This window comes from Emydura macquarii, unplaced genomic scaffold (assembly GCF_026122565.2).
Source record: "Emydura macquarii macquarii isolate MOO-44397 ecotype Brisbane River unplaced genomic scaffold, CSIRO-AGI_Emac_v2 contig_1483, whole genome shotgun sequence".
NCBI lineage: Eukaryota > Metazoa > Chordata > Testudines > Chelidae > Emydura > Emydura macquarii.
This window is the reverse complement of record NW_027131620.1, coordinates 4,540,497-4,566,358: the sequence shown is the minus strand read 5'-3', so window position 1 is coordinate 4,566,358 and position 25,862 is coordinate 4,540,497. Positions and strand designations below refer to the sequence as shown.

The window sequence follows — 25,862 nt, the reverse complement described above, 5'->3', positions numbered from 1 at the left end:
TTTTAGAAGAGGTTGCTTAATTTTTAATAAACTCCTGCTAATTTGCACACAGTTCATTTAACCAAATGCTTCTCTTCATATGGATTGAAGACTAAGAACAGAGCAGTTGGCTCAAATATCATCTAGTTTTTAAATGCCCTTTCTATCAGTTATTGCATCTCTATTTATCATGGACACCCGTTGGGTAGTAGCAATATGCCATTTTCCCTGTTCATGACAGAGAACTGTCACCTGCAGTTGAAGAGGGAGCACAAATTGATAATTTATCAACCTGATTGAGGGCAGAAATTGGAAACATAGAGGCACAAATACTCAGATTTACTCACCTGCAATATATGTTGAAAGGACAAACTTTATACCCACAAAAAGAAAAGCCAGAACTCAGCCCAAGAGAAAATATGCCCATTTTGGGTGGTTCCATTTAGAGTTGAATAAAATAAAATACAGTTTGGCTAAAATACAGTATTATCAATCCCATGTATTCAAAAATCATGATTCGGGCCCATCCAATCCATGAGATTGTCTTAATCAGGAGAATTTTTTAAAATGAAAAAAGTGAAGGTGCTTTTTATTTGCCTTCCAATTTGTGAGATCTTAGGGTACACCTGGATTATGTTTTCAAACTTTTTCCGCAACCACAATAGCTAGAAACTTACTTTTAAAAAACTAAAAGCTGAGATTGTCTCATAATCAAATCTAGAAGTTGAGGCTTAGAAATAATAATAATGAAAAAAAACCCTCCAAATGTCATGAGCACAGTGATAAAAATCAAGAGAGAGTTGGCAACACACGAATTTTTCAAAAACTGGTTTAGAGGTTTGAAAAGTTTTCGCTCATCATTATTTTCCTCATTATTATTTTCATCTGCCTCTGCACTGCCAGGTTCCCACAGAAAGGTTGCGGGGTTCTGAAACAGCTGGTTTTAGGGTCATTCTGATATAACAATTTCAGATTTGTCTCTTGAGGTAGAAACTCTGTCTGGTCAATTATAATAGTAGCAATTTCTTTACAAACTATTACAAGAACAGGTGTGGCAGAAAATTACTAAATTGAGCTGGTGAAAAAATTTCTACATTTCAAATTTGGAAAGTAAGTGGGAAATACTGACCACAAATCCCCCCTCCCCATTTTTATTTATTTTTTTTTTGCCAACTTTAGAACCAGTAAAAATTCAGATTTCAAAATTTCAACAACATTTTGGATTGTGGGGAAGAACAGGAAAAAAAAAAAAAAAGGAAAATATTTTAAAATTTCTACCCCCCTCCCCAATCACCCCTACAAATGAAGGTCTTGAGTCTGCAAAGACTTACGCACATGCTTCACATTAGAAACAGCGAGAATTTGCATTGACATCAATGGGCTACTCACATGGTGTAAAGTTACATGTGTGTAAATCTGTGTAATGCTGTATGATTTATTGAAAGTGATCAGTTTCCAGATCCTGAAAGAATCTACTCAGGAACTTCCTCCGGACTTACTTCATCAGCTCCGGGTCTTCTTTGTCATCTTTCGTGGGGGTTATCTTGATGCCACTTTTCTTGGCACGGGGGCAGCCTGACAGACTATGTTTAAAAAGAGAAGAAAGGCCTGTCTCATTGGTAGAATTACCGCTTCTAATATTCCCCTGCCTGACTCATCTTTCCCTTGAATTTACTGTAGTGTTTTGATCTCGCTTGTTTCGGAGCCTCACATCATGAGGAAAAGTGAGGAGGAAAAAAAAAAAGGCAGCATATTTTGAGGGAGATGGATAGTAATTAATGGTGTCTAGATAAGAAGATATCTGTTAACAGACTGCAATGTTTAATGGAATTGTTGAAACAGAAGGCTTAGATCTCTTCTATTAATGTTCTAAAGTCATAATAGAAGTCATAAATAGGCAGCATTATTAACAGGAACATTTCATCAGCTAAAATCTGACCCTTTGTCTTTTATTCTGCTGAAGAGAGCTTCTAATCAAATGCTGGAAACATCAAAAAAAAAAAAAAGTCAGATTAAAGAGACGAAAATAGGCTTCAGTTGTCAGTAACATTAATGTTTTATTCAGAACTTTACAACTCTGCCCACTACAGAGGAAAAAAATAAAAAAAGAGGCCATGGAATAAAATAATTTCAATGAAGACCTTACCTCCTATGTGATGCATAATTTCCTGTTATGTGACCAGAACCATCACATCCAGGAGTTGGGCACCTGAGGAAGAATGGGAAGCAGGGATTAGCAAGGACTTGGGGTTGGCAGATTGAGTGAAGGAAACCTTTGGACATCTCATTTTAAAGGAAGAGCATCAACCTGGACACATCTCTCTCTTGCCTTCCCTCCAGCCCCCCCAAAATAGTTTGTAATAATGCCCAATCCATATTGTTCACACCACAAATCCAAACGGAAACTATCTGAAAATGGGTGGATAGCGCTGTACGATTTAAACAAAAATAAAGTGAAAAGTTCAGGCCTATTTGATGACTGGGATCGGTGGGTGGAGACCAAAACAGAAGGCCTGCCTCTCTTTAGGTGTGGGAAGGGCCACAGAATCCAGGAATCAATTGATGGAGGGGCCGGGGACAAAAAACTAACAGTGATGGGGGTACAGGTCATAGGGTGAATATAAGGGAATCGGAGAGTGAGCAGAGAACCTTGGACACTGCTGCAAGAAAGAACCTAAGGAGTCAGTGGATACCACCCAGAATAACTCTACTCAGGTCTATGCATGTACAAGGGACTAGAAAAAAAATCTCAAAGCTACACAGAACCTCCCCATCAAGCTTCCCTCCTCCTGGATTGATGGAAGGCAAGGTTGACAAGAAGGTCTCAGACCAGGCCTATATGAATTCTTGGCGGGTGGTTCTAAATTCACCTAGGACAAAAAGCCCACCCCTTAAGTGAGGGAGAGGTCCTACAGCCCGGAAAACAACTGACTCCATGGGATAACAAATGATACAAGGTTCAAAACAAGGGTATTGGATGGGAACTCTAAGCAGAGAGCCCAGGATAGCACCCACTGCTCAGTGAAGGAGTACAAGAAGCCTGTGGATGCCACCCAGAGGATATGAAAAAGATCAGGGAATGGAAGTATGTCCCATAGACAAAAAACCTCCCTGCCAGGTTCTCTTCTTGTGGATTGGTAGATGACCATCTTGGCCAGCCAGTGCCAGGAAGAGGTTGACAAGTAGGTCTCAGCTCAGGACTGACAACTCTGGAGACTGAAGTTCATACACAGAACAGGCACAGTTGCAGCCCTCACTTTACAAGTTCTCACTACTGTAATCTAATTGTCATTTTTATTTATTTATCATCTTGTGTATGCGCTCATCACCAGAGCATCTGAACACTTCACAAATGCCAATGCATTTAGCTTCATGTTGCCACCAGGAGGCAAGGAAACGTTATTGTCCCCATTCTACAAATGGGGAACCAAGGAAGTCAAGTAATTTGTCCATGGTTATTCTGTGGAAGAGCCAGGAATCCAGATCCCCTAAATCCCAGTCCCACGACTTAACCACAAGACCATCTGATTGTGACTGTGCCTTATCCCTGGTCTGACGGGACCTTATCTAGAGGAGAAAGACTAATTCAGTCTCCATGCTCATTCAGTCCTTCTCCTTTCTGGTAATACTGGCACTCAGGGTCCCAGTTGCTTTTGTCTGTGGAATCTTTCTCACTAGGAGGCTATGGCTGCACTAAAGGACTTTCCCTGATGCAGCTGCTAGAGCAGATGGGAGTGAGCTTTCCCGTTGACTTAATTAATCCACCCCCAAAGAGCTCTCCCACCGACATAGCACCATCTACACTCACGGTTAGATCAGTGTAACTTAAAGTTGCTCAGGGGGTGGCATATTCACACCCCGAGCGACTAAGTTATATCAACCTATGCTGTAGCCCAAGTCACTTCACATGGGGCATCGTGAGTTTATTCACTTATTTTTTAACATTGCAATTCTGCAAATCCTTTGTGATCCTATATAAGTTATAAAGAAATGATTGGCTGTGCATTTATGCTCGGGTTTTGCCTGCTGTATCTTATCTGCAGGTACAACATCCAACATTCAAACACATAAATGAAATTAAAGCATGAAAGGAAAAAAATAAGAGCACATCAATGCAGCTCATTTCTCAACCTTTCTGTGATCATTTAAAATGGCATGAAAGCCGGCATTGGTTTAAACTGTTACCAAGCAAGAGATAATTGAGCAAGTTAAACACTAAGTAATTAAGGCCGTGGAAGCAGTGAAAAGTGTCGGAATATGAACTATGATGAGCAGAAAGCTCCGCTGTGAATGTTGTAGGTAATTCTGCCGACATAAAAGTTGTCATGGGGACACACAAAAGATGTGAGTAGCTTTAGCAGAGGAAGTGCTTTACCTGCATGCCAGCCTGCAAATTAGCTAGCAAAAGTTTTGCGTCAAATTTCAGTATCTGAATGAGAACTCACTGGGGATATGTGAAATGAACTGGAGGTTTGCCATTCATTTCAATGGGAGATTCAATATCAGAGAGAGAGAGAGAGAGAGCGCGAGCATGCTACCCTAGAGATCACAATCACTGGTGGCTAACTACAGATGTAGATACTATTCCTAGTGTAGGCAGGCAGAGCACTATAAGCCACAATTTACACTAGTGCAGCACTCCTCACCTAGTTCAGCCAGTGTAGGTTGCACCACTACTAACTACAGCTTGTAGTGGCTTTGCCTGTCTACACTAGGTTACCCTGGTGGGTGTGATTGGGTCACATCCTCAGGGTAGACAAACCCTTAGACTGTGAACCATTCTTCTTACCGTTTACTCGTATTGAGTGAACCTTGCTACACTGGTTGGACATTTTCTTGGTCCCTTCTTTTTAATGTAGCAGGGCCTGGTCCTGTGTGACTGAACCCAATGGGAGTTTTCATCCCTAAACACCCAGCTATTTAAATATCTCCAACAATAAAATAATGCTCAAACTTGTAACAGATGTGAGTGTGACCCCAGATCCCATTCTATTATGGACACAGCTACATAGTCACATCCCACACAGTCAACAATTCAGTGTTTGCCTACTACTGTGATGTACATCTGTGGCTTATAGGCAATACATTTGGGTGTCGGTGTGGAATCTACCATGATTAAAGTTACATGACCTCACAATAAATATTGGGAATGCCTTTCATATACCTTTTCTACAGGTGTCCAGATGAACTAGAGCTGAGATTTTGAAAGCTGTCTAAGGATTTGGACTAGAGCTGGTTGGAAAAATACAAAAAACTTTGTGTGAAAATTTTATCCCTGTTTTTGTCAGAAAATTTCAAAATTTGACCTTTTTCAATCAAGCTGGGATTTGAATGTCCAAATCCTTTGGACAGCTTTCAAAATATAGGTCTTGAAGACTATAGGACACCAGGATCTTATGCATTTTCAAATCTGAAAGTAGAGCTATTTCTTTGTAGTTCTAGGATTCTCTCTCTCTTATATATATTTATATATATATAAATAAAACACTAACTTCTAATTCATTCTTGCCTTTCAGTACCTTTAAAAAGGTGAAAAGAATTATCTGATTTTTATTTTTAATTTTCATCACTGACCCAGACCTGCAGCTAATTTTATATCACTGAGATATTAACTCCTAAATTGTGAAAAAGTGACACTACAATATCAGTAATATCTTTGGAATTTATTTTCCCCTTTTATAAATGTGCTAAACCAGTATAGAAGCATAGACAAATAATAGTAGTAGAAGAGTTGGAGACTTAGTGCTAGCCAGGATTCCTCTGGTGTGTATCACAGGTTGGGGTACAGAGTTAGCACCAGACCATTAATGGGTTCAGGTGAAAATTGTCAGTTTGGGGTGCCCATTGATCAACAAATTTTCTGAATAAACTACAGTTTCAGAAACACCTGCAGTCAATATCTTTTTGCTGAGCCACAGCAAATGTGGTCAGGGTTCCTAATAGATGTTAAGATTTCTTAGCAGTCTAGTCATTCTTTGGGCTACTATATAAAACATGGAGGGATATTGGTTAAATAAAGATCTCTTGAAGTATTCTTTAAAAAAAAATAGGATCTGTAACGTACATGTAACTGTACTTAGCACCGACCATGTAGATACTGTGCTTTCCATCTACATAACAGTGTATTAACATTAACTAATTCAACCTCCCGATACCTCTGTGATGTAGATAGTCATTTTCCCCTTCCATTTTATATGGGCGTTTCCACTTCCAGAACTACCCAAACTAAAGGGAAAATGTCATAGGCAAATGTCAAGGCAGAGAAACATATGTAAAAAAAACCAAAACAAAAAAAACCCCAAAAAACACCACAAGCAAAACTTTTTCAAATCTCAGAAAAGGTTTGAATTTGATTTAGTTCCATGTTTCAGCTCAGTTCTTATTTTATCCAAACTGCTTTTACCCACCCCTACCTTATGATGAAAAAACAATTCCACGAGGAAACAAATTTCAGATTCACGATTCCACTGTGGTATATAAAGAGTAGTATTTTGAGTATGGCAGTTTTTTTGTTAAGGGGAGAGAATAGCTTTTAATACCATGCTAGTAACACAGCTACAGCTGTACATACCTAACATCCCTAATTAGGTAGGACAGTCTCTGGGTTTTTGAATAAAATATTTACCATTTTCCCCTCCTGTCCCTTCATTAAGCATTCCTGGCCCAAAGTATTTCAGTGCAGTTAAAAGCCACGTCCCTATTTTTAACTTGGCACTTCTGGAAGAGGCCCCAAAAGCTGTACAGACATGAGGAAAAATGCAAAGAGAAAGGAATTACACCAGTCTGGCTATGGAAGACTCCCCTGGGTTGTAATAACTTTAATTTTTAACGTGACATAAGATCACGTTTTACCACTTAAGCCTCAGACACCAACTATAAAACTATTTGCAAGTGCAAGCGGTAATAGTATTTGTTGGACACAAATGGCTGCTTATATACAATTGACCAATTTGCACGTGCTCATATGCCTCACGCGTGTTGCACATGCTCACATAAACTCAGTTTTGCTATAGTTGTTTGTGCAGACACATGCTGGGCAGCCATTTTTGGAAATTTGGTACCGTAGGATCAGAAGTGGGGGGGAGTGATTGTGAAGAGCCTGATAATCCTGAGTCAATAATGCATTCAACCAAAGACACACCTGAATATTTGCTAAGCCTCTCAATATTTCTTAACTAGCACATTTAGAGGTTTTTAAACAGGTAAGGATGAATACATAGCTGACCAGACGTTAAAGAAGGCACAGCATTCATTAGTGTGGGAAGGGAGAGAAGTAGGCTATACCTCTGCAGAAGTAAGGAGCTTTCTGGGAATTATATAGGAATCTGGGAATTGTAGATTTGGTTGGAAAATAGGTTTTTCCTCCCTCTATGGAAAACTCTGAATTTTCACTGAAAAACTAAAACGGTCGGTTTTCGATTTTTCCACTGAAGAGTAGACATTTTTTAAATTTCAGTGAGTTGAAAACCCAATTTTCCATTTAAAAAAAAAAAAGTTTAAATGCGAAAATTTCAAATCAGCCCTCCCTTACTAAATTGTCTATTGGGAGGCGGCGTAATAGACAGGAGACAGGGGTTTGATTCTCCGCTGTACCACTCACCATCTATGTGATCTTTGAAAATGGAAGTAATTTGTCCATTCTTCTGTTTCCCCTCCTACCCTATCTGTCTTGTCTGTTTAGATGGTGAGCTCTGCTGGGGCAGAGACAGTCTTTTGCTATGTGCCTGTAAAAGGCCTTGCACAATGAGGTCTCTCTCAGCTGAGCCCTCTGTGTGTTACTGCAACACAAATTCAAATAATAATAACAATTATTATAATATCCACCAAATAGTGCGCAGAAAACTTTACTGCTTTTGCTGAATTTGAAGTGAAAATCAACCTACAAGAAAGCAAACGGATGGACTGCCTCCATCTAATATATATAGAATAATGATTCACAGCCCTTTGTTTTCCATGTGTTTTGGGGGGGGATATTAAGTATCCTGCCACACCATTGGAGGGGAAAAAAAAAGTCTATGGCTTTGGCCTGAATTTTCCTTAGAGAAGGGAAGTTATGACAAAGTTTGAGAAACTCTCCTATAAGCATTTGGACCTTTATTAAAGAATATGAGCCAGACCCTCACTTTGCGTAACTCAGTTTAGCTCCATCAAGGGTAATAACAGGATCTAGGTGGGGTGAAACCAACTGGTAGAGTAGAGTTGTATGCAGATTTCGAAGATGGATTTCTTGGTTCAGGATCATATAGGGCAACAGTGCAAATCTTAATTCTAATGAAATGCTTTGGGCCATGTAATTGACTTTGATGGAACTGTGCCTATTTGCAGCTGCTGAGAATCTGCCCTATGAAGGATAGTGCTTCGGCTCTGTCTCTCAAATCAAATTCCCATTGAAAGGAATGGAAATATCTCCCATTTGGTAATGAACCATGCCCAAAATTTTGCACATAATTGGGCTCTCGGGTTACTTGCAAAGAGCTGGCTTCCTTCTGATACTGATGGGCAACAAGTATTTTACCAGCAGCGATCTTGTACAATACATCAATAAGGAATGTGCCTTTACCTAGGTTTTGTATTAATCTATGGCACAATATAAAATGTTTTAGGCTAAAGATAATAATGTTACATAGGCCACAGGTGCTCAGAAGGAGACACGGAATGAAAAGAAAACCGCTATTTCCACTGCGGTCAACAAAAATCTGCCCGGCATTAAAACCATCTGACCATCTTCATGGAACTTCATCTTTCATAATGAGACTTTCTGAGCACTGAGGCTCTTATCTTATTAATAATATTCTAATTTATTATTTGTATTAGCACAAAGCCTAGGAGTCCAAGTAATGGACCAGGAGCCCACCCTAACCGTTCTCCCCTCCCCAAGCCATGGGAAGATGTTTGTCTCACACACTGGAGATCCATGCAGACAGATTTTGATTGGGTTTTCTAAAGATGAGGGGGAAGGGGAAAGCAAGAGCATAGCACAAGGAAGAAAAAAGGAGATCTGAGTTTAGTGCAAACATACTTGAGGTCAGCAGAGTGGGCAGCCATGAGGTTTCTGAGGCTCTTGTCAGCAAGAGGACAACCAGAAAGGCTGAAAGAGAAGAGATGGAATATCTGGATAAGCCCCCCCAGAAAAAAATTAGGAGAAAGAGGGGAAGGGCGAAGGAAAGGGAGAAGGAAATAGAACCAAACCATCCACAGGATTAAAAAAAAAATATGTAGTCTAAAGAGTCAGAACCTGAAACAGTAGGTCAACAAACCTGCGGTGAGAGGCATAGTTTCCCGTGATGTGTCCACTGCCATCACAGCCTGGGGTAGGGCAACTGAACAAAAATAATAAAAAGTGTAAGTGCCAAAACGAAATGAATTCATTGAAAGATTCAAGCATGTGTAAAAACAGGGAAGAAACCTTCCTCGGTTGAAAAATAAAAGAAAATTTGGTTGGTGTGTGGGCCTGGGCTCTCTGGGTAGGTGAAATACCGGTGTATATTCTGGATTTTGTTAGCACAACTTAGCGGTGGCCTTGGTATTTACTTATTATGTTAGCAGCTGGCAGAAATCTGTACAAATAAACCAACTGCTTCCTTTTCGGCCTGCTCTCTCCCCCTTTGTTCCCAAAAGGCCATGATGACCTTTCCTTGCTTTGAAGGAATTTGTGGCAAAATGTGAAAAGTGAGTAAAAAGATGGTTTGCTTCTTTTTTTTTTTTGTATGTGGTTTGTTTGTGTTTTAAAAGGAAAAACTAAAACAGCCTGAATGACATTGTAAATGGAAAATCAAATTTACAGACTCAGTATTGCCAATTCTTGTGGTTTTTAATCACAGGCTTGTGACATTTGATGTTTTTGTTAGAACCCCCACCTACTGGAATCAGGTGATTACCTGAGAATCTCATCTTTCATAGAACTATAGAAGTGTAGGACTAGAAGGGACCTCAATAGGTCATCTAGTCCAGTCTCCTGCACTCAAAGCAGGGCTACGTAATAACTAGCCCATTCCTGACAGTTGATGGTCTAGTATTACAGCTTTCTTTCTTTTTTTCAGTAAGTTTCTAGCCCTTAAGGCTGCAGAGAAAAGCTTGAAAATGTGAATTCTAAATGTTCCAACACCAGAAGGCAAATAATGCCCCCTCAATTTAAAAAAAACTCTCACGAGTTTTGGGCTTCACTCAGAATTCTTGAACACTTGGAGTTGGCCACCCTGTGGACTGATGGTTTATCCTGGCTTTGTTTTGTATCTCTCTACCTCCCCACTTCTTCCCCATGAATCTTAAAGGCAATGGGACAGGTGTAGTGGCTTTCTGGTATTCAGGAAATAAAATCCATAATGCTGTATGGGATTGCACAGCTACATTTCCATAGTGTCGCCAAACACAGTCCTCAAATATGGATTCCTGGGTTCAGGACCATATCTGGGAACTAGCACTAATAAAATACTTTGGGCTGGATTCTGGCTCCCCCTGCATGGGTTTGCAAAGTGGGGTAGGGGGTCCATAAGGACCAATGCTGGGAGAGCCAGAGTGCCACCAGCCATGATCAATATGCCAAAGGGGTTGGGAGACGGCCGTGACCCCTTTACCCCTTCTGCGATGGCTAATGGAATGGGCCCAGTGACAAGGTAAAAGCATCAGCTTGGAAAGGATTGAGAGACCTTTGCCTATCACGTGGGTGGTGGAGTACATAAGGAAGAAGAAGTTGGGTCTAGGGGTATCACCGAGGAAGGTCGTGGCCTTTCGAGGCCTTTGGGGATTAAGGCTGGTGATTGCAATGGAGCGGTTTCATTCTGTTTTCTGACCATTGTGGTAAACAATTAAAAGCACCCTGAGGAAAGTGACTTTGGAGGACTTGAGCATGGAGTTTGCTTCCCTTCCCTGGCTGCTGGAAAAGCCCACCAGCCTCCAGGCCAGTGCTGGGGCAGCACTAACTATACCTCCAAAGAGAGGTGCAAGATCTGCTTCTCAGTGACTTCCCACAGCAATGCCACAGGCATTGGGTCTGCCCTGGCATTCCAATAGCATGGCGCTCCTCCCTGCCCTTCCATAGCACAGCTTTCCCAGCCCTGATACAACTCTCTCCATAGAAACAAACCCAGGGGCTTAATGGTAGCATTAAATGTTGCTATACATGGTTCCCAATTTGGGGCCTGGTCCTATCCCTAATTGCCCAAGCTGAAGGGATTTGGGGAGTCCTGCAAAGACAATGCCCCCAACTCTTATGGGGAGGGAGTGTCTTGCATCACCCTAAAGCAACCATTGTAGATGGATGAAGCAATATTGACAGGATCTGGTAAGAGGGCTGCAAAACGTGGCGCCTTTGAGGGTGGTGGAGGGTAGAAATACCAAGAATGAAAGCTGGGTTGGGGGATGGGGGTGTCTGTACCCTGAAAACAGAAAGAAGCAACCCACTTCAATACACAGGAACTAGATAGAGTCTTGGTACTAGGGCAGGCCAACTACCTCATAGTTTGTCCATGGTGATGATCCTGGGACTCCCGTTTCTGATGCCCCACAAAACAACTTGTTTTATACCCTCTGCTGTTGTTGCCTCCACTCCCTCTGCATTATGGGACAAGGGGCACATGCAAAGGTTACTCACACCAAGATACAGAAAGGAAAATCAACCTCAAGTCCCTCTCGCAGTAATAAAAATATATATATAATCGCTGGAACTAGCATTAACTTGCAGATGTTCAACCAACAATATACATGGCTGTGTGGCACTAGAGTCTTGTATGGGTTGGGTAGCCATAAACAAGACAGAAGTGGGGAACACTTTCCCAAACACTTCCCACCAGTATCTTGAGAGGACACCGGGACCACATGGACATGAAAACTCAAATCTACCTGACAAGTGAGTTTGCTCATGAACGGGCTGTATCCAGTGCATCGTAGTTCAAGATGACAGCGGAAGAATCAAAGAGGCCTTGTGTGCCTGGTATGGAAAGGAAGCTTAGAGCTGCCTAGAACACCAGGATGATTCTTTTCCAGAGCTGTTCATTGCCATGAAACAGTCTCCCTCTGAATACTGCCAGGGGTCAGGGTGAACTTGTCTTACTTGCCCCAGAAATTGATGCTCACACCGTTTCTGACAAAACCTTTAAAGCTTTGCATAGGGTGGTTGGTATGCGTCTTGCTAATGCAAAGAGGATTCTTTCCCCTCTTCCTCTGCTCCCCTGGAACTTCCACATATTCCCTCTTTTCCTCCCAGCATCACATACTCCCCCTTCAAACCTCGGACTTGCATAGCCAAATAATGAGCTAGATTGAAAGAGGGCAGTGAAATGAAGGCTTGCTGAGCCTTTTCTATCGTATATGTGCAAAGGTCAGAGGTACTCTGGAAACAAGCCTAGGAGTAACAGATCCATTGACAAGTTTACTTTACTTTGGGAATCAGCCTGCCACACCTTGCATTGGAACAGTTTACTCCAGCATTGCTTTAGATTAGAGCTGGGCCCCAGCTGCAAAGTTTGGGTCAGGATCTGAATTCTCCCTTTTTGTTCCCATGATCAATGTGGACCCAGAGTTCTTCATATCAGAAGGAGGGGGATCCAGCTGACAAGTTCTGTGTCCAAACTTCCCCCCAAGTTTCCATGGGCATTCACCTCTGGGGTTTGGTTCAGGGCTCTCTCAAATGTAGCATACAGTGCAATATTTTCAGTTGTATTGTTTCAATAATATACCTTGCAAGGGACTGCACTGACTACTCTATGTTACCAGAAAGCGCTGTTTCACTAACTGAGATGCTGCAAGATTGCCTACTTACCTGCCTTCCCATCTATGGGCATGATGGTACTGGGTGCTGAGCACCACCTGGGAGGTACCAAGATCTCTTGGCCACTAATGACTTCAAAGAATAGTTTAGCATCTCATACATGAGGAGGCAGGAAACTGGGCAAACACTTCTCCTCACTGCGCAAGTATTAATTTTAAGGGGAAATATATAGGGAAAATGGACTCGGAAATTTTGCTTTCCCAGCCAGGAATCCTAAAACAACAGAGGTTCTTTTAATCACTGCACAGTTCCAGGAAGACCATCTGGGATAACAGTTCATCTGGACAATCAGAAATAGTTAGAGGATGAGATTTCTCTGGAAGCTTTTGGTTTGAAGTGTTTGGATTAAATAAGACCATCACAGTATGAAACAATGCTGAACTTTTTAGTTGTGGTTGGTTCGTTTTTAGGCCAATTCCCACCTCCCCACCCTCTCTGGCAGTCCTGAGCATTTTACGCATTTCACTTTGGCTCCGCCGTCAAAGAGGCAGGACTTACGTGAGTAGCTCCTTCTTGATGTCCTTGGGAAGGAATTTAAGCTTGAAGTTGGTTAAGGTAACTTCCCCTGGGTATTTCCTTTCTTCAAAGTTCTCCTCGGACACTTCCTGCTCATCTGCTTCAGAGGAGGCAAAAGAATGGACTGCGGGCTCTGACTGTAAGAAACCAGCAGGAACAACATCTTTACGGATCCACATGCTGTGAACACAGCAGCGCTGAGGGGCCAAAAGAGTCCATCTATCCAGCTTAGGCCTTTCTATGGCCCCCACTGTCTGAGCGCCTCACAATCTTTAGTGTATTTATCAACTTTGTGAGGCAGGGCAGTGCTATTATCCCTCTTTTACAGATGGGAAACTGAGGCCACAGGGAGGTTAAGCAGCGAGCCTAAGGTCACACAGGAAGTCTTTGGTGGAGCAGGTAACTGACCCTAGGTGTCCCAAGTTGCAGGCTAGCACATCACCCCCTGGATCATCCTTCCTGTCATGAATTCTAAAGAGCTGGTGTCTGGTTCAGGTCTTACTCCCACTGGTTGTTCACCAGAGTAATTTCACTGGAGTCCCTGCTGATTTAGCCTGATGTCACCGAGATCAGAATGAGGCCAGTTGGGTTTATTGTTTAATGAAAAGCAATTGCTTATTTCTCCCCTCTGCTTAGCTCCTTAATTCACACTGTAATCCTCTCAGTCAGGAGCAGGGAAACTCTTTTCCCCTGATCTCGCAGCCACTTGCACATTGTGGGTCAGGTCTTGGTCCCCAGCTCCAGCGTCTCTGCCCCACTCAGCGACACAAAGGAGAAGGAGAGCTGCCCTAACATGATGTAAAGGAAGTCCCAGGTGATGCAAAGCAGGCATAGCCACCTCTATGCCACCTACTGCAGATTGGCATGCCTGATCAGGCTGGGGTAAGAGGGAGCATGGTCTGAGCATGCTATACTGTGGTGATCCCTGGCTGGGGGAGCTGTCCTTGAGGGATCATGCCAGTCTGTGTAATTTAGAGCAGCTATTAGGCTGCTCTAAATTATGCTGAGTGGCTGATTCAGCCCCCATACAGCCCTAAGATCAGGGTGACAGAAAGGTGGCTTAGCGTTGTTTTCTCTTTCACTGTGTGTCCTGCGCTGGGTGCAGCCTGATTGGACCCAGGGATCTGGGCCAGGGGGTTTAAAATTTGAATGCCACTCCAACATTATCTGCATTATATGCAGGAGAGGCCGTGAGAAAAGAAGCAGAGAGGAAGGAAACAACAGACAAAAAACTGAGAACGGGATAATGGAGTAGGCAGAGTGAAAAGCGAACAAAGAGACTTGAAAAAGGATCAGGAGGGAGACAGAGAGAGAGAGAGAATGTAGGTGGGATTTTCAAAAGTACTCAGCGTTGGCCTAACTCTGCCCCCACTGAAGTTAGTGGGAGTAAAGTGCTCAAGGAAGCCAAGAATCACCGGTCTTCAGAGTGGAAACACATTGCTGCATATCACTCCCTGCATCCCAATGGAGAAGGGACTTAAGTACAAGGTCCTGTCACTGCTCACCTCTTCTGGCTCCTCTTCCCGCTGACGGTTTGGTTTGGTGTAGTCAATAGGGCCATCCCATTCATCCTGACGGGAGGTCTGGCTGGACTGGGGTGAGGTCATGGTGCTGCTCGTGGCACTCGTGCTGTTTTGGCGTTGGGACACATCCGGGGACTTGACACTGGGGCTGCTGCTGCAGCTGCTGCTGCTGGGGAAGGCGCTTTCCCGTTTGCGATGTTTGTTCATGCTTAAATCCAGAGTCCCGTTCTCATCCACCTCAATGTCCATCGGCTGAAAGATGGGAGACAACATTCGAAATGAGCCACCGCCATCGGTTTTCTGAGCGGCTCTTTTGCTGTACAGGGCAGTCAGAGGTCTAAAGCAATATGGGGTAGTTGGCTCTCGCAGGCCACCCTCTTTGTTAAAACTGAAAGGCAATGGGATGGAATGGAGCAGAAGAGGGTTTTCTTTCTGAAATGCACCCAGAAATGGCCCGTGTGAATATGTCCTAGCAGCAAATGCATCACCTGCTTGGAAGGGATGCTTGTTTCAGACAGGCACTTTGCACAGTCACATGCCTCCATACCATATTCTACAGACACTGCTGGAGACACTGGCCTATTTCCCAAAAGAACAATCAAGGACATTTTCTTCAAAACAAGACATGCTTAACCTGCAAAATATGTCCAGCATACAGCACGCATGGTAATGGAGCTAGCCCAGGCACTCATTACTTTAGCATGCCGTTGTGTGGCTCCCAGTTTTTCAGTTTGGGTTTCATCCTGCAAAGTGCTGAGTGCCTTTTGAGGGTGCCCAGTGCCCTTTTGTTGCTGGAGCATGCATTACTACTAAGGAAAAGCCCAGCTCCCTGCAGTACCAGGCCCTGTGTGAAGCCACGCTCAAACAGTATCAGTGCCACCTAGGCTTCAAGTAGAGCAGGTCAGGAATTTCCTGCCTAAATGTTTTTTCCAGAGAATGTGGCTTCCTCAAATTTGATATTTTCCATTTTGGAAAAAAAAAACAAAAAGAAAACCCAAAACAAAACCAACCCACTAATTTTCCACTGGGAAAAATCTAAATGAAACATTTCATTGAGGGGCAGTTTGACATTAATCTGTGTTCACTTGAGCTGATGCAGCGCCTCATGGGAACTGGAGCTCAGATGCCTCCTCTGTCCCTCTTCTCCCCCAATGGCCAGACTTCCTGACTAGAACTACTTCTCCCATCATGCAGCAGGGTCTCCCCTCCGGCATTTGAGAGTCAAAACATTTCAGAGGCTTTTGTTTTGTTGAAAAGTTTCGACGACATTTTTGTCCTGATTCGGGATGAAAACGGATGTCCAAATATCCCTCAGGCCGGAAACTTGGATTTTCCACCAGCTCTCAAGTGCAACTTTCAAGTACATTGAAATGAATTAGCTGCAGACCTCTTTTGAACAGCGATCTGTTTTACGTTGCCTTTGCCATTGTGGAGTTTACCCTCAGCCCCCCTGCGTTTGGTTGCAGTCAAACTCACCTTGCTGGGAAGATCCTGCTGCTTGGTACTGAGATTTTCTGGCATTTCCCAGCAGCGGGTGGAGAGATTTAAGATGGCGGTGGCAGCCATGTGGGCGGCCTCAGCGTCGTGAGAGTAGTCGAAGCCTGTGGAGGAAGATGAAGTGCTCTTCACGTAACTGCTGGAAGGGCTGTGGCTGGGGGAAGAGGCCTTTGGAAAAGGTTTAGCTGCAAAAAGGGAACAATACAGGGCTGATGTATAACTTACAGAGTTAGAGGCAAATCAAACCCATGCCACTGATTTCAGTGTATTCACATACTGCAGCGGCAACCCTTTATGTATTATAAACATGCCAGCGAATCGAGTGCCCCTTGAACTGAAGGAGATAGTAGTCGGGAACTCATGCCTAGGAGACCTAAGGTGAAAGGTTCCTACATTAACTGACTGCACCATCAAATTCCCAGAGTGCTGCAGTCCTCTTCATTAAAACCATATGCCTGTACTATCCTGAGGGCTTCAGAGGGGAAAAAACAATGAACCTTCACCTGTTTTTTTCCTTCGTGTTCTCAAAACTCATTTTACATCACGATTTCATGTAATTAATTATACAAACATATGTAATTTTTTTTTAAAATCACATTTTACCAGCAAAACCACACCAATCACAGGTATATAATGTGACTTTCTGAGGATGATACCAGTGAAATTTGGCTATTCTGACAGCTGGTGCATCTCTTTTATATATAATAGCTGCATTAAATCTCCTAGAATATAGTCATATTGTCTAGAATTATGTGTCCCTGAACATTATTGTACACTGTACTGGACTTGGGTCTGATCCTGCAAGGTGCTGAGCACCCTCAACTCCCTTTGAAATTAGCAGGATAGGAGGAGACTGACCATTTTCCAGGATTAAGTCAATATAAATCACAGCCCCAAATCTTTCCATTTGGAAGGACCCTGTCATCCACATAGAGCCCCTAGGAAGTCAGTGTCTCCATGCAGGTGGAAGGGTCTTCTCACATTGATCCAATTGTAGGATGGGGGCCTGTGCTTCCAAATTTACATGCCAGATCCTGATGTTCTTGGTCAATTTTCCTTTGGCAAAGCTCCCATTGAAGTCAGTGCGAAAGGCCTGTAATATTTGGCCTGTGCTTTAAAGCACCCTAACAAACTCAGATGAAGGTGCGATAGCAAAGTGAAGTGATTTCATTATTCCCATTATGAACTCTAAATATAAAACAATATAAACTGCTAATCTCTTCAAGGACCACTTTCCCCCTCATTGTGTGTGTGCATAATGCCTATTGACATTAATGGGAGTTATGTGCACACATCCAGTGGAATAAAAATCCCTCTGGATGAAGATCTCTTTAAAGAAAGTCCTCAATGAAAGGAACAGATTTGCCTTTATGATTGGCAATCATATTAATCTTGTTGCTCTGATTAACTCATGGGAGTCTTACCCAAATGCTTATTCTTGTGCATTTTTTTTTTTTTATTTCGGTCCAGTTTAATCCATGTCTTTTGGTGGGGCTGGGGTATTTGCAAGCACAACTTGACAATATCCAGAATGGTGAGATGCCAATTTCAATTTCACACTGTACACTCAGTGATGCTTTTCCATTTCATAAGTATTGCTAGCACTAATGGACTTGCAATCAGCAAATTAGTAAAAATGAGTGATGAGAAAAACTAGAAAGGATTATCCTAGTGGGGTTGCTGGAATTATTTTTGTCAGTACAATTACCCTGAAAATTCTTTGCGAATATTGCAAATAACACAATCCATTCAGCAGGAGAATCACTTGTGCTGGGAAACAAATTACTTTTCCATCAGCCCTAACCCAGGATGACAGTGGCAGTTGTGCTCTCTGGCCTCCATCCAATTTCATTGTCTGATCCTCTGCAGATTTAGTACTGTAATAAAAGGGAGTTTCCATTGTAGTGCAACAACCGGGATGCTTTCAAGCATGAGCACTTTTTAGAAAGCAGCTGCATCAGGATTAAACAGGACTCTGAAAGTGGGATTAGCTACAAAGAGAAAGCCCTCTTGAGGCTGCTGACTTCTGCAAACTGGTTTCCTAAATCTTTTTTCCCTTTTATATGCTTTAAAAGACGGATTCAGCATGCGTATGTGGAGGCTAATGGAGTAGGAACGTTAAACAGTGAAACTGCATGAGTCTGTGCTGGCCATCTACTGCAGAGGTGTAACCTAGGATTGCTAATTTTAACCCACCATGTCCATCTCAACTCTGACGCCTACGGGTTCACCCTCAGGGGATTTCTTTGATCGTTTCGTTCTACCCATGCGTTTAATTGCAGGCTGTCTTTTTGTCAACATCTCTGCCAAGTCATGCAAACTCCTTGGTCGAGAAGCGTAATAGGTAGGGAAGATATTAGATAGTTGATGGATAGAAGGTGTATGGTCGATAGAATATATTACTTGAGACAAACAGTTAGAATATCTTAATTCGATGTCAGATAGAGAAGAGATAAAATATAGGACATGTTAGCCAGAATAGAAGAAGATGGAGGAATAGATATGAGCTGTAGGATAATGAGGACAAACTGGAGACTACTGTGTAACTTTTCCCACCTAGAGATATTGTTCAGAAGAACGTGCCCAGTGCTGGATGCAATTCCCCTCAAAGCCAAAGCAACTGTCCTTTGGGCTAAGCACTCCATAGACAGCTGTTCTTGCTTGTACCACCCCCTTCACTCAAAACACCCGCTCCCAAGAGCTTCGGTATTCTCTGGCAAGTGTTCCTGGGTGTTAAAGCACAGAGCACCCAGAACCAAACCCCTCCCTCGACCCAACTTACATTTAAAGGCTTTCGGTGAGGTTTCGCTAGTCTGAATCTTTGGGGCAAGCATGCGTTTGCCAAAAACCTGAGCATCAAAACTTGCATAATCGAAGGTGACCTTGGAGTACTTCTCCAGCTCCTTGGCCAGGTTGGCCCTAGGGGTTGCTGGAACCATGTTGGGCCTGTAGCTCCCATACTGAGGAATCTCCAGCTGCTTCACAAAGCACATAGGCCTGCAGACAAATAAAGAAAAAAACCCAACAATGAATGGTACTTCTCTTTCCTTTCCCTGCTTTGTAAGTGGTTCACAGTGAAAGTGTCATGCCCTTTTTTTTCCTCCAGAGGATGGTTTACAAATATCACACCCAAAACAAAGCAGGACCATTTGTCCATAACTCCACTCATGGGATCACCAGGTTTTCCTTACAAAATACTCTGACGGCCATGGTCTGGTTTCATTTCCTCCAGATTTACACCAGAGTGATAGCAATCAGAATCTGGCCTTGAGCTTGTGAAGTGTAGGGTTGAGAATTTTATGTTCCTAATTGTTGCACGCCGTGGAGGGTGGATTGTTCACCTTATATGTTTGGTAAGGGCCTAGCACATAAGGGCCACTACCACAAATAAATAAATCAATCAATAAATAATGCTAGTGGTCTTTTTCCCCCTAAGATGCTGAGCACTCAACTCTAACTGACCTGGCTTTTCAGCTGTTTTGGGGGGAAAAAAACCAAAAAACAAAAACCCAAACAACAAATCCATCAGACCTCGATGCTTCACCAGGCTACGGAACATCGACGTTTACAAGGGTTTGTGCAACAGCTCTCTAGTGCTCTCTCTGTAAATTAACTAGCCATGTTACAATCCAGGTGTAACATCATGAATCACAAAACTATGTAGGCAAGGAATCATCAGGGACATCCTTAGTGCTGGCCAGTCCTCACCCCAGTCAGATCAGAGAAAAACAAAACCAAAAAAAAAAAAAAAAAAAAATCAAATCATTTGAAAATTATTAGACTCACTTCTAACCAACAGGGTCCCACTCCTGCAAGTCATATAGTCAAAGACAGACAAGTGTTGCGGTTTATTTAAATAAACCTATGACTGAATAATTGGTATGTGGCCTTAAACCCCTCTCCCCCCCACTTATAATGCTAATATAATAGCCATAATTCGCAGGCAGTTTGCATTGTAGTATAATCAGCACAAGTGCCTTCTGCGGCACTGGCAAACCCCTTTGGCCTGTAGTCTCAGCATTAATTGATGCTACAGAAGCAATTCATTGTCCTGGAGGCCCTCCCTGGGATCATCAATTAAATATCTCTGCACCTTGGAGAGGCCTATGATCACAAGAACAGGCATCAGCAGTACCAAGATACAGCAATACGTGGATGGATTGTGACTGATTTTTTTTGCAATTTTATTTTATTTGGCATGGGAGTTGGGGTTAGAAGAAATGTTGCTGCAAATCTTTTGTTGTTGTTGTTGTTAAATCTAACATACCTGAGTATCCGGTCAGAATTGGAGCTACACTTAGAGGGGTCACCGGCCTGCGGTTGTTGCTTTTCATGAGATTTGGCTAATTTTTCAGCAGCAGCAATGGGGCACCCAGATAAACTGTATGGAATTCAAACAGAAAGAAAGGAAAGCTAAGCAGGGGGGACTGGGATGAAGATCTCCACACGTTTTACAGACCAGGATCTGCACCAAGTCCATGAGAAAAATCTCTCTCTCTTTTTTTTTTTTTTGGCAAGCTGTAAAGCATTCGGGCATCCAGAGCGATATTGCTCAGAGACGACAGCTCAGAAGCAATCAGATAACCAAAGAACGTGGATATGGATACAAGATATCAATACACGGGGCTGAGTTCCTCAAAGAGAGGATGAGGGAGGTCTGGTTCATTTGGAGGGGTTTGAATGAATAAATGGACTTCCTGCTCCTTACTTGTTCGGGTTCCTTGCTTAGTCTATTTGAAGCAAACATTTCCAGGGGGGTTTCAGTGGAAAGTGTGCTTTGTAGATGTGCAGTTGTGCCCACATCTACTTGTATCGGGAGGGGGTGGGCTTAAGTGTGGCTTTTACATACATGTGCCAGGACCTACATAGATGGGACTGGAGTGTTCCTATAGGTTGTGGTGCAGCGCACTGCCCCAGCAGGCGCCTTGAAAAGATTCTGCCTTGAGAGAAGCACAGTCCCCCTTGGTGCAGCTCCTGGGATGCGGGACGGATTGCACCCCTGGGTGCACCAGCTCCGCTCCAGGGGCTGTTGCTACAAGGGTGGGTGATGGAGCCAGGACCCTTCGTGGAGTTCTGTTTGCTGCAGGGGACCAGGACACACGGTCCCTGTGCTCTCCACTGTGCAGGGAGCAAAGGGGCTGTTGTCTTGGGCAGCCAGGAAAGGGGTGGGGAGAAGCTATTTCCTTCTGACTCTGCCCTGGCGAGGCTGAACAGGGGCCACTCACAGCCTAGGCCATCCAGATCCTGAAACGATTGCTATGATTGGCTGTAACTCAGAATTACAGTAGAGGCTCCCATGTTAGCAGAGCTGGGTCCTCCAGGCCTTAGCCACCTTGCAATGTCCCCCTCTTCAGATGTGTGCTGTAGGGAGCCTGCCCCTTCCTATCCTGGCCTGGGGAGGGAGGCTGGGAAGATTTGGGCCCCCTCCGTGTCAAGCTCCTGTCTTCCGTCCCCACTGTGGAATCTCCTCTGTCGAAGCTCTGCAGGGTTTGGTCTCCATGGGCGTGGAGATGGCTGGGGTATGAGGTAGGGCAGCTGGCAGGCTGACATAGATTCTCCCCTTCATGCCTGCAGGGAAAGCTGGTGGAATTTCCTGCAGAGAGAGTCTGTAGAAATTTAGATTGCTTCTCTTCTCAGGGGCGTGGAAAACATCCCCCACAACCCCAAAACAATGGATCTGAAGCAGCTAATGCTGAGGGAGCCACTAGCTACCTGGCCCCTGTAGAAACGGTCCTCTCCAGGGGTGAGCGGGAGCCAGGGGGCTCTGGCACTAATAGGGCCCCTGTACAGACACTCTTTGTTATGGTCTCAGTGGTTTCATGGCTTGGAGGGGCATGGAACCTCACTTACTGAACAAAGAAATCCTGCTCTCCTCCTTGAGGAAGGATCTGACTGGAATTACTTGTGGCATGGGGTCCTGAGTCAGGCAAAACTCCTATTGGCTTCTGTGAATTCAGCGTTCCTTTAGGAGAGATGCTGCTGGCGCCGCCGTAAGGAGGCACAGTACAGGAGGCGCGCCACGATCTTCACCTACAGAGCTCTGCATCCAAATCTAAATCCTGGCCCGGGCCACCCCCTGCAATTCCAGTCAGGGACACCTATTGAGCAGAGGTTATGTGGTAGGTTTGTGATGTTGACTATTAGCCCCAGTGATCCAAGCCAGGATTTGAATTCAAGCCACTCGAATCTAGTTCATGTACCCAGCTCTCAACCACCTGCCCTTTAGGCTGGCCAGCTAGCCTCTCACTGAACACAGCTGACATTTCTTTGTATTAGCGCTGGGCTGACCTGCAGGTAAACTGAAAACGAACCTCTCTCCCACTGCTGGTTGCGGTTTAACGGCACTGCACTTTTCTGAGCCAACTGCCACCCATGCGCATCTGTCAGTAACTGTGGATGCTTCCGCTCACATTGCAGACACTTGCTGCTAGTTAGGGTGCAAGACAAATGGATCTTCTCAACTGAGTGAGAAAATTTCACTCATTTTCTTCGGCCATTCAGGCTGTGAGGAAGCATTCATCAGATCAATTTATTTCATGATTTCCCCACAATGTATGAATAAATAATTAAGCAGCTCACCTAGTGCCTGCAAATGAATTAACATTTATGATTCTGGCAATCAATCAATCTGTATGTCCATTAAAGTCAAATGATTTGACCAGGACAGTCCTATGCTTAAACTAGATAACCCGAGCACTCTATCATACAGCCTACATTCTTCAGAGCAACACTATGGAGATTTCTTTGCCTCAGAAGCAAAGACTGACTGGTGAAACTTGTTCTGAGAACCACCACAGAATCCTCATCCAACAATAACCTTCTTTACACTAGAGCAAAACCAGAACTTGAGGTACCATTTTGGATTTCCATATCTGAACCAATCTCTACTGATTAGGTTCTGCATGAGATCCAAAACTAGAAGGTGGCTATTTTTCATTTCCGGTTGGAGCTACAGATGAAGTTCATGCTCAGAGGACAGAGATTCATGTGAAAATAGCTGATCATATGAGATTTCTACCAACCAAGAAACTTCACAAGTATTCTGTGCCATCCAACGCTAACCCTCATTTGGATTTGAGCCTCATCTTGAACTTCCTCTCGAGCTGAATACCATTTCCTTGACCCCACTCTACTAAACATCTGCACCACAAACCGAGAAACTCTGCTCTACCTTATTGCCCATCTCCATTTGATACCTGATGTTCTGTCTGATTTCCATTTTTTTTGTTTTATAGCCATCCATAATTAATCTGCTTTAGTTACACCATATCTCAGTGTGAAGTTCATTATGCACGAATAAAACCAATGTAATTTTTGCTGTTTGCCTTGACGATGTTTCAGCCCCTGCTGTTATTGATTAGAACTTGAAGTAAGTACCTTCTGTGTGTGTTGCGATTGCTGTTCACATGACCCTGTCCTGTGCAGCCTGGTGTTGGGCATTTCAACACATTCTCGTGCATAGCCAAGACTTTGTAGTGAGGAGAGAAAGGGAAGAGGGGAGGGAAGTAAAAACAACTTTATAAAATCAGAGCAAAAAAGACAAATAGTCAAGTTTTGACGCTGGCTTCTTAGAAATCAGCAAATACGAAACTCTGCAATTAGAAGCTGTCTGCATACAGAAAAGAGTTACAAGCCAGCATGGCTCAGGTCAGCATTAGATTAGCATTTCTGCATAAGCCAGCTTGGTCTTTTTTCCTTCTTAGCTGATTGCAATCCATTTTTCCTCCTCCCCCTTCATTCCAGAAACATGCTTACCCATCTCAGGTAGTTTTAAGTGATTGGAGTTGTATCTATCTATGCTTTTATCCTTAGGACTAGTCTTTGTTTGATTTTTAAAAAATTTAATCTTCAGGATTATTGCTCCCTCCAGCACTGACCTTAAAAGTAAAGAAAATAATTTGCTTTGCAAGCCTTTAGAAAGCATGCAGCTTGCTTTTTATATTTTTGTATGCACGTTTCTGTGAAGATAACTGCTACTTTCTCCTTGTCTCCTGCAGTTCTGTGTTTATGGAAGGTCTGCAACCTTTGAAATTACAGATAAGGCAGCGGTTGTAGGGTTTTTTTTAAACCATTATTCCATTAACGTGAGCACACAATACTGAACTTTATTTATATGTACAGAAAATTCTATTTAGAATGCTGGTACAAATAGAAATATATATCTGAAAAAAACCCAATGGCATAATGATAAACATTTTCTGCAGAATATATGAATCTTTATATGGTATGTTATAACTGTTAGGGTGATGAATGATTAAAAAGAGATTTGACTATACTGTACATATCAAATGGCTCCTTTTTTTTGCTATACAATAAAAAATTAAATTCTGCTGTAGAGATTTTTTTCCACCCTTCTTCCCAACAAGTTATACAATATGGGGAAAAATAACATGTGGAATTCGATATAGGGACAAAACCAACAAGGTCTGGACAGAAGCTCAGTAGGGTTCTATAGAAATTACTGGTAACATCACCAAAAAGTTACAGAGAATGAGATCCTTTCTAGAGGTTGCATTTTTTTTAAACCACCTTATAGCATTCTATAGCAGGAAGGTGTTTTTATAGGGTTTTAGAACCATGCCATACAGAAAGGTTACTATTTTGTATTAAATTCTCCAGGATTTCCCATAAAAGTAGATCTAACTTTCGTCATCACAAGGATGCTCCTTTGCTAACACAACCAAGAAATTTTAACTGCACCACACAATGCCAGAAATTAAATAATGCTCTTAAGGCAAAAATTACCCCTGGGCAGAGAGCCAGCCCATGAACTATGCACCACTTGAGTTGTATTTGGAGGCCTTACGTAGAACTTAAGTGGTGTACTGGCCTTGTGATGGGGTGAATTTCACCCAAAAGGTTGCATCTGCTTTGCAGCCAGGGGTGTGAACGGCAACCTGTGTAGATGGACCCACATTAGCCGTACTCTAGTTCACTAAAAACAGAAGTGAAGATGCTGCAGTGCCAGCTGCACAAACCCACCTCTCCTCCCCCTACCCCGCCCAGGTACATACTTGCTTGTGCAACTGGCATTGAAGCCCGTGTCACCGTGTCACCGTGTCCTCACTTCTCCCTTTCATGGGCTAACTAGAATACAGGTAGTGTGGCTACATCTACACAATCTGCCATTAACATGCAAGGCAGATCTACCCTAAGAAGCAAATCAGCTTAGCGCTTGAGCAGACCGGTTTAGGCAGTCCTTTTTCTGTGGGGTGGAAATCCCTGTAGTATACTCACTCTCTGGAGGGATCCTGTCTTTGTGTGGACAACCAGACAGACTGCGATGGTGAGGGTAGAGTCCTGTGACATGACCAGTGCCATCACAACCTGGAGTTGGGCATTTGATTTCTCGCTTCTCAGGTCTTGAGGGATCTAGGAAATATGGGGAGGGGGATGTGGGAAAAATATTACCCAAGGCAAGGGCAGCAACTAGGCATAAATAATGAGTGACTGGATGAAAGAAAAGGGACTATGGTACAGCACTGCTGCGGAAGAGTTTAATCTCCAAGATTTTGGGGTTCAAGTGAGAGTCTAAGCTCGAATGTTTACACAACTACCTGCTTGATTGTTGGTGCAAATCA

At 43.2% G+C, this 25,862-nt stretch overlaps 1 protein-coding gene across 1 annotated transcript in view; it reads right to left on the bottom strand.

The window, feature by feature from the left end:
* The window catches only part of MYT1 (myelin transcription factor 1), a 106,390-nt gene that overhangs the window by 13,024 nt on the left and 67,504 nt on the right, over window positions 1–25,862 (bottom strand). Inside the window, exons 8-19 of the mRNA XM_067554082.1 lie at window positions 25,519–25,653; window positions 23,659–23,749; window positions 20,549–20,662; window positions 19,064–19,278; window positions 16,261–16,466; window positions 14,767–15,036; window positions 13,244–13,398; window positions 11,431–11,529; window positions 9,237–9,299; window positions 8,999–9,067; window positions 2,126–2,188; window positions 1,479–1,562 (exon numbers count right to left, since the gene is read on the bottom strand). Of these exons, the coding sequence (XP_067410183.1) occupies window positions 1,479–1,562; window positions 2,126–2,188; window positions 8,999–9,067; window positions 9,237–9,299; window positions 11,431–11,529; window positions 13,244–13,398; window positions 14,767–15,036; window positions 16,261–16,466; window positions 19,064–19,278; window positions 20,549–20,662; window positions 23,659–23,749; window positions 25,519–25,653 (1,564 nt within the window). The remainder of the gene's footprint in view (window positions 1–1,478; window positions 1,563–2,125; window positions 2,189–8,998; window positions 9,068–9,236; window positions 9,300–11,430; window positions 11,530–13,243; window positions 13,399–14,766; window positions 15,037–16,260; window positions 16,467–19,063; window positions 19,279–20,548; window positions 20,663–23,658; window positions 23,750–25,518; window positions 25,654–25,862) is intronic.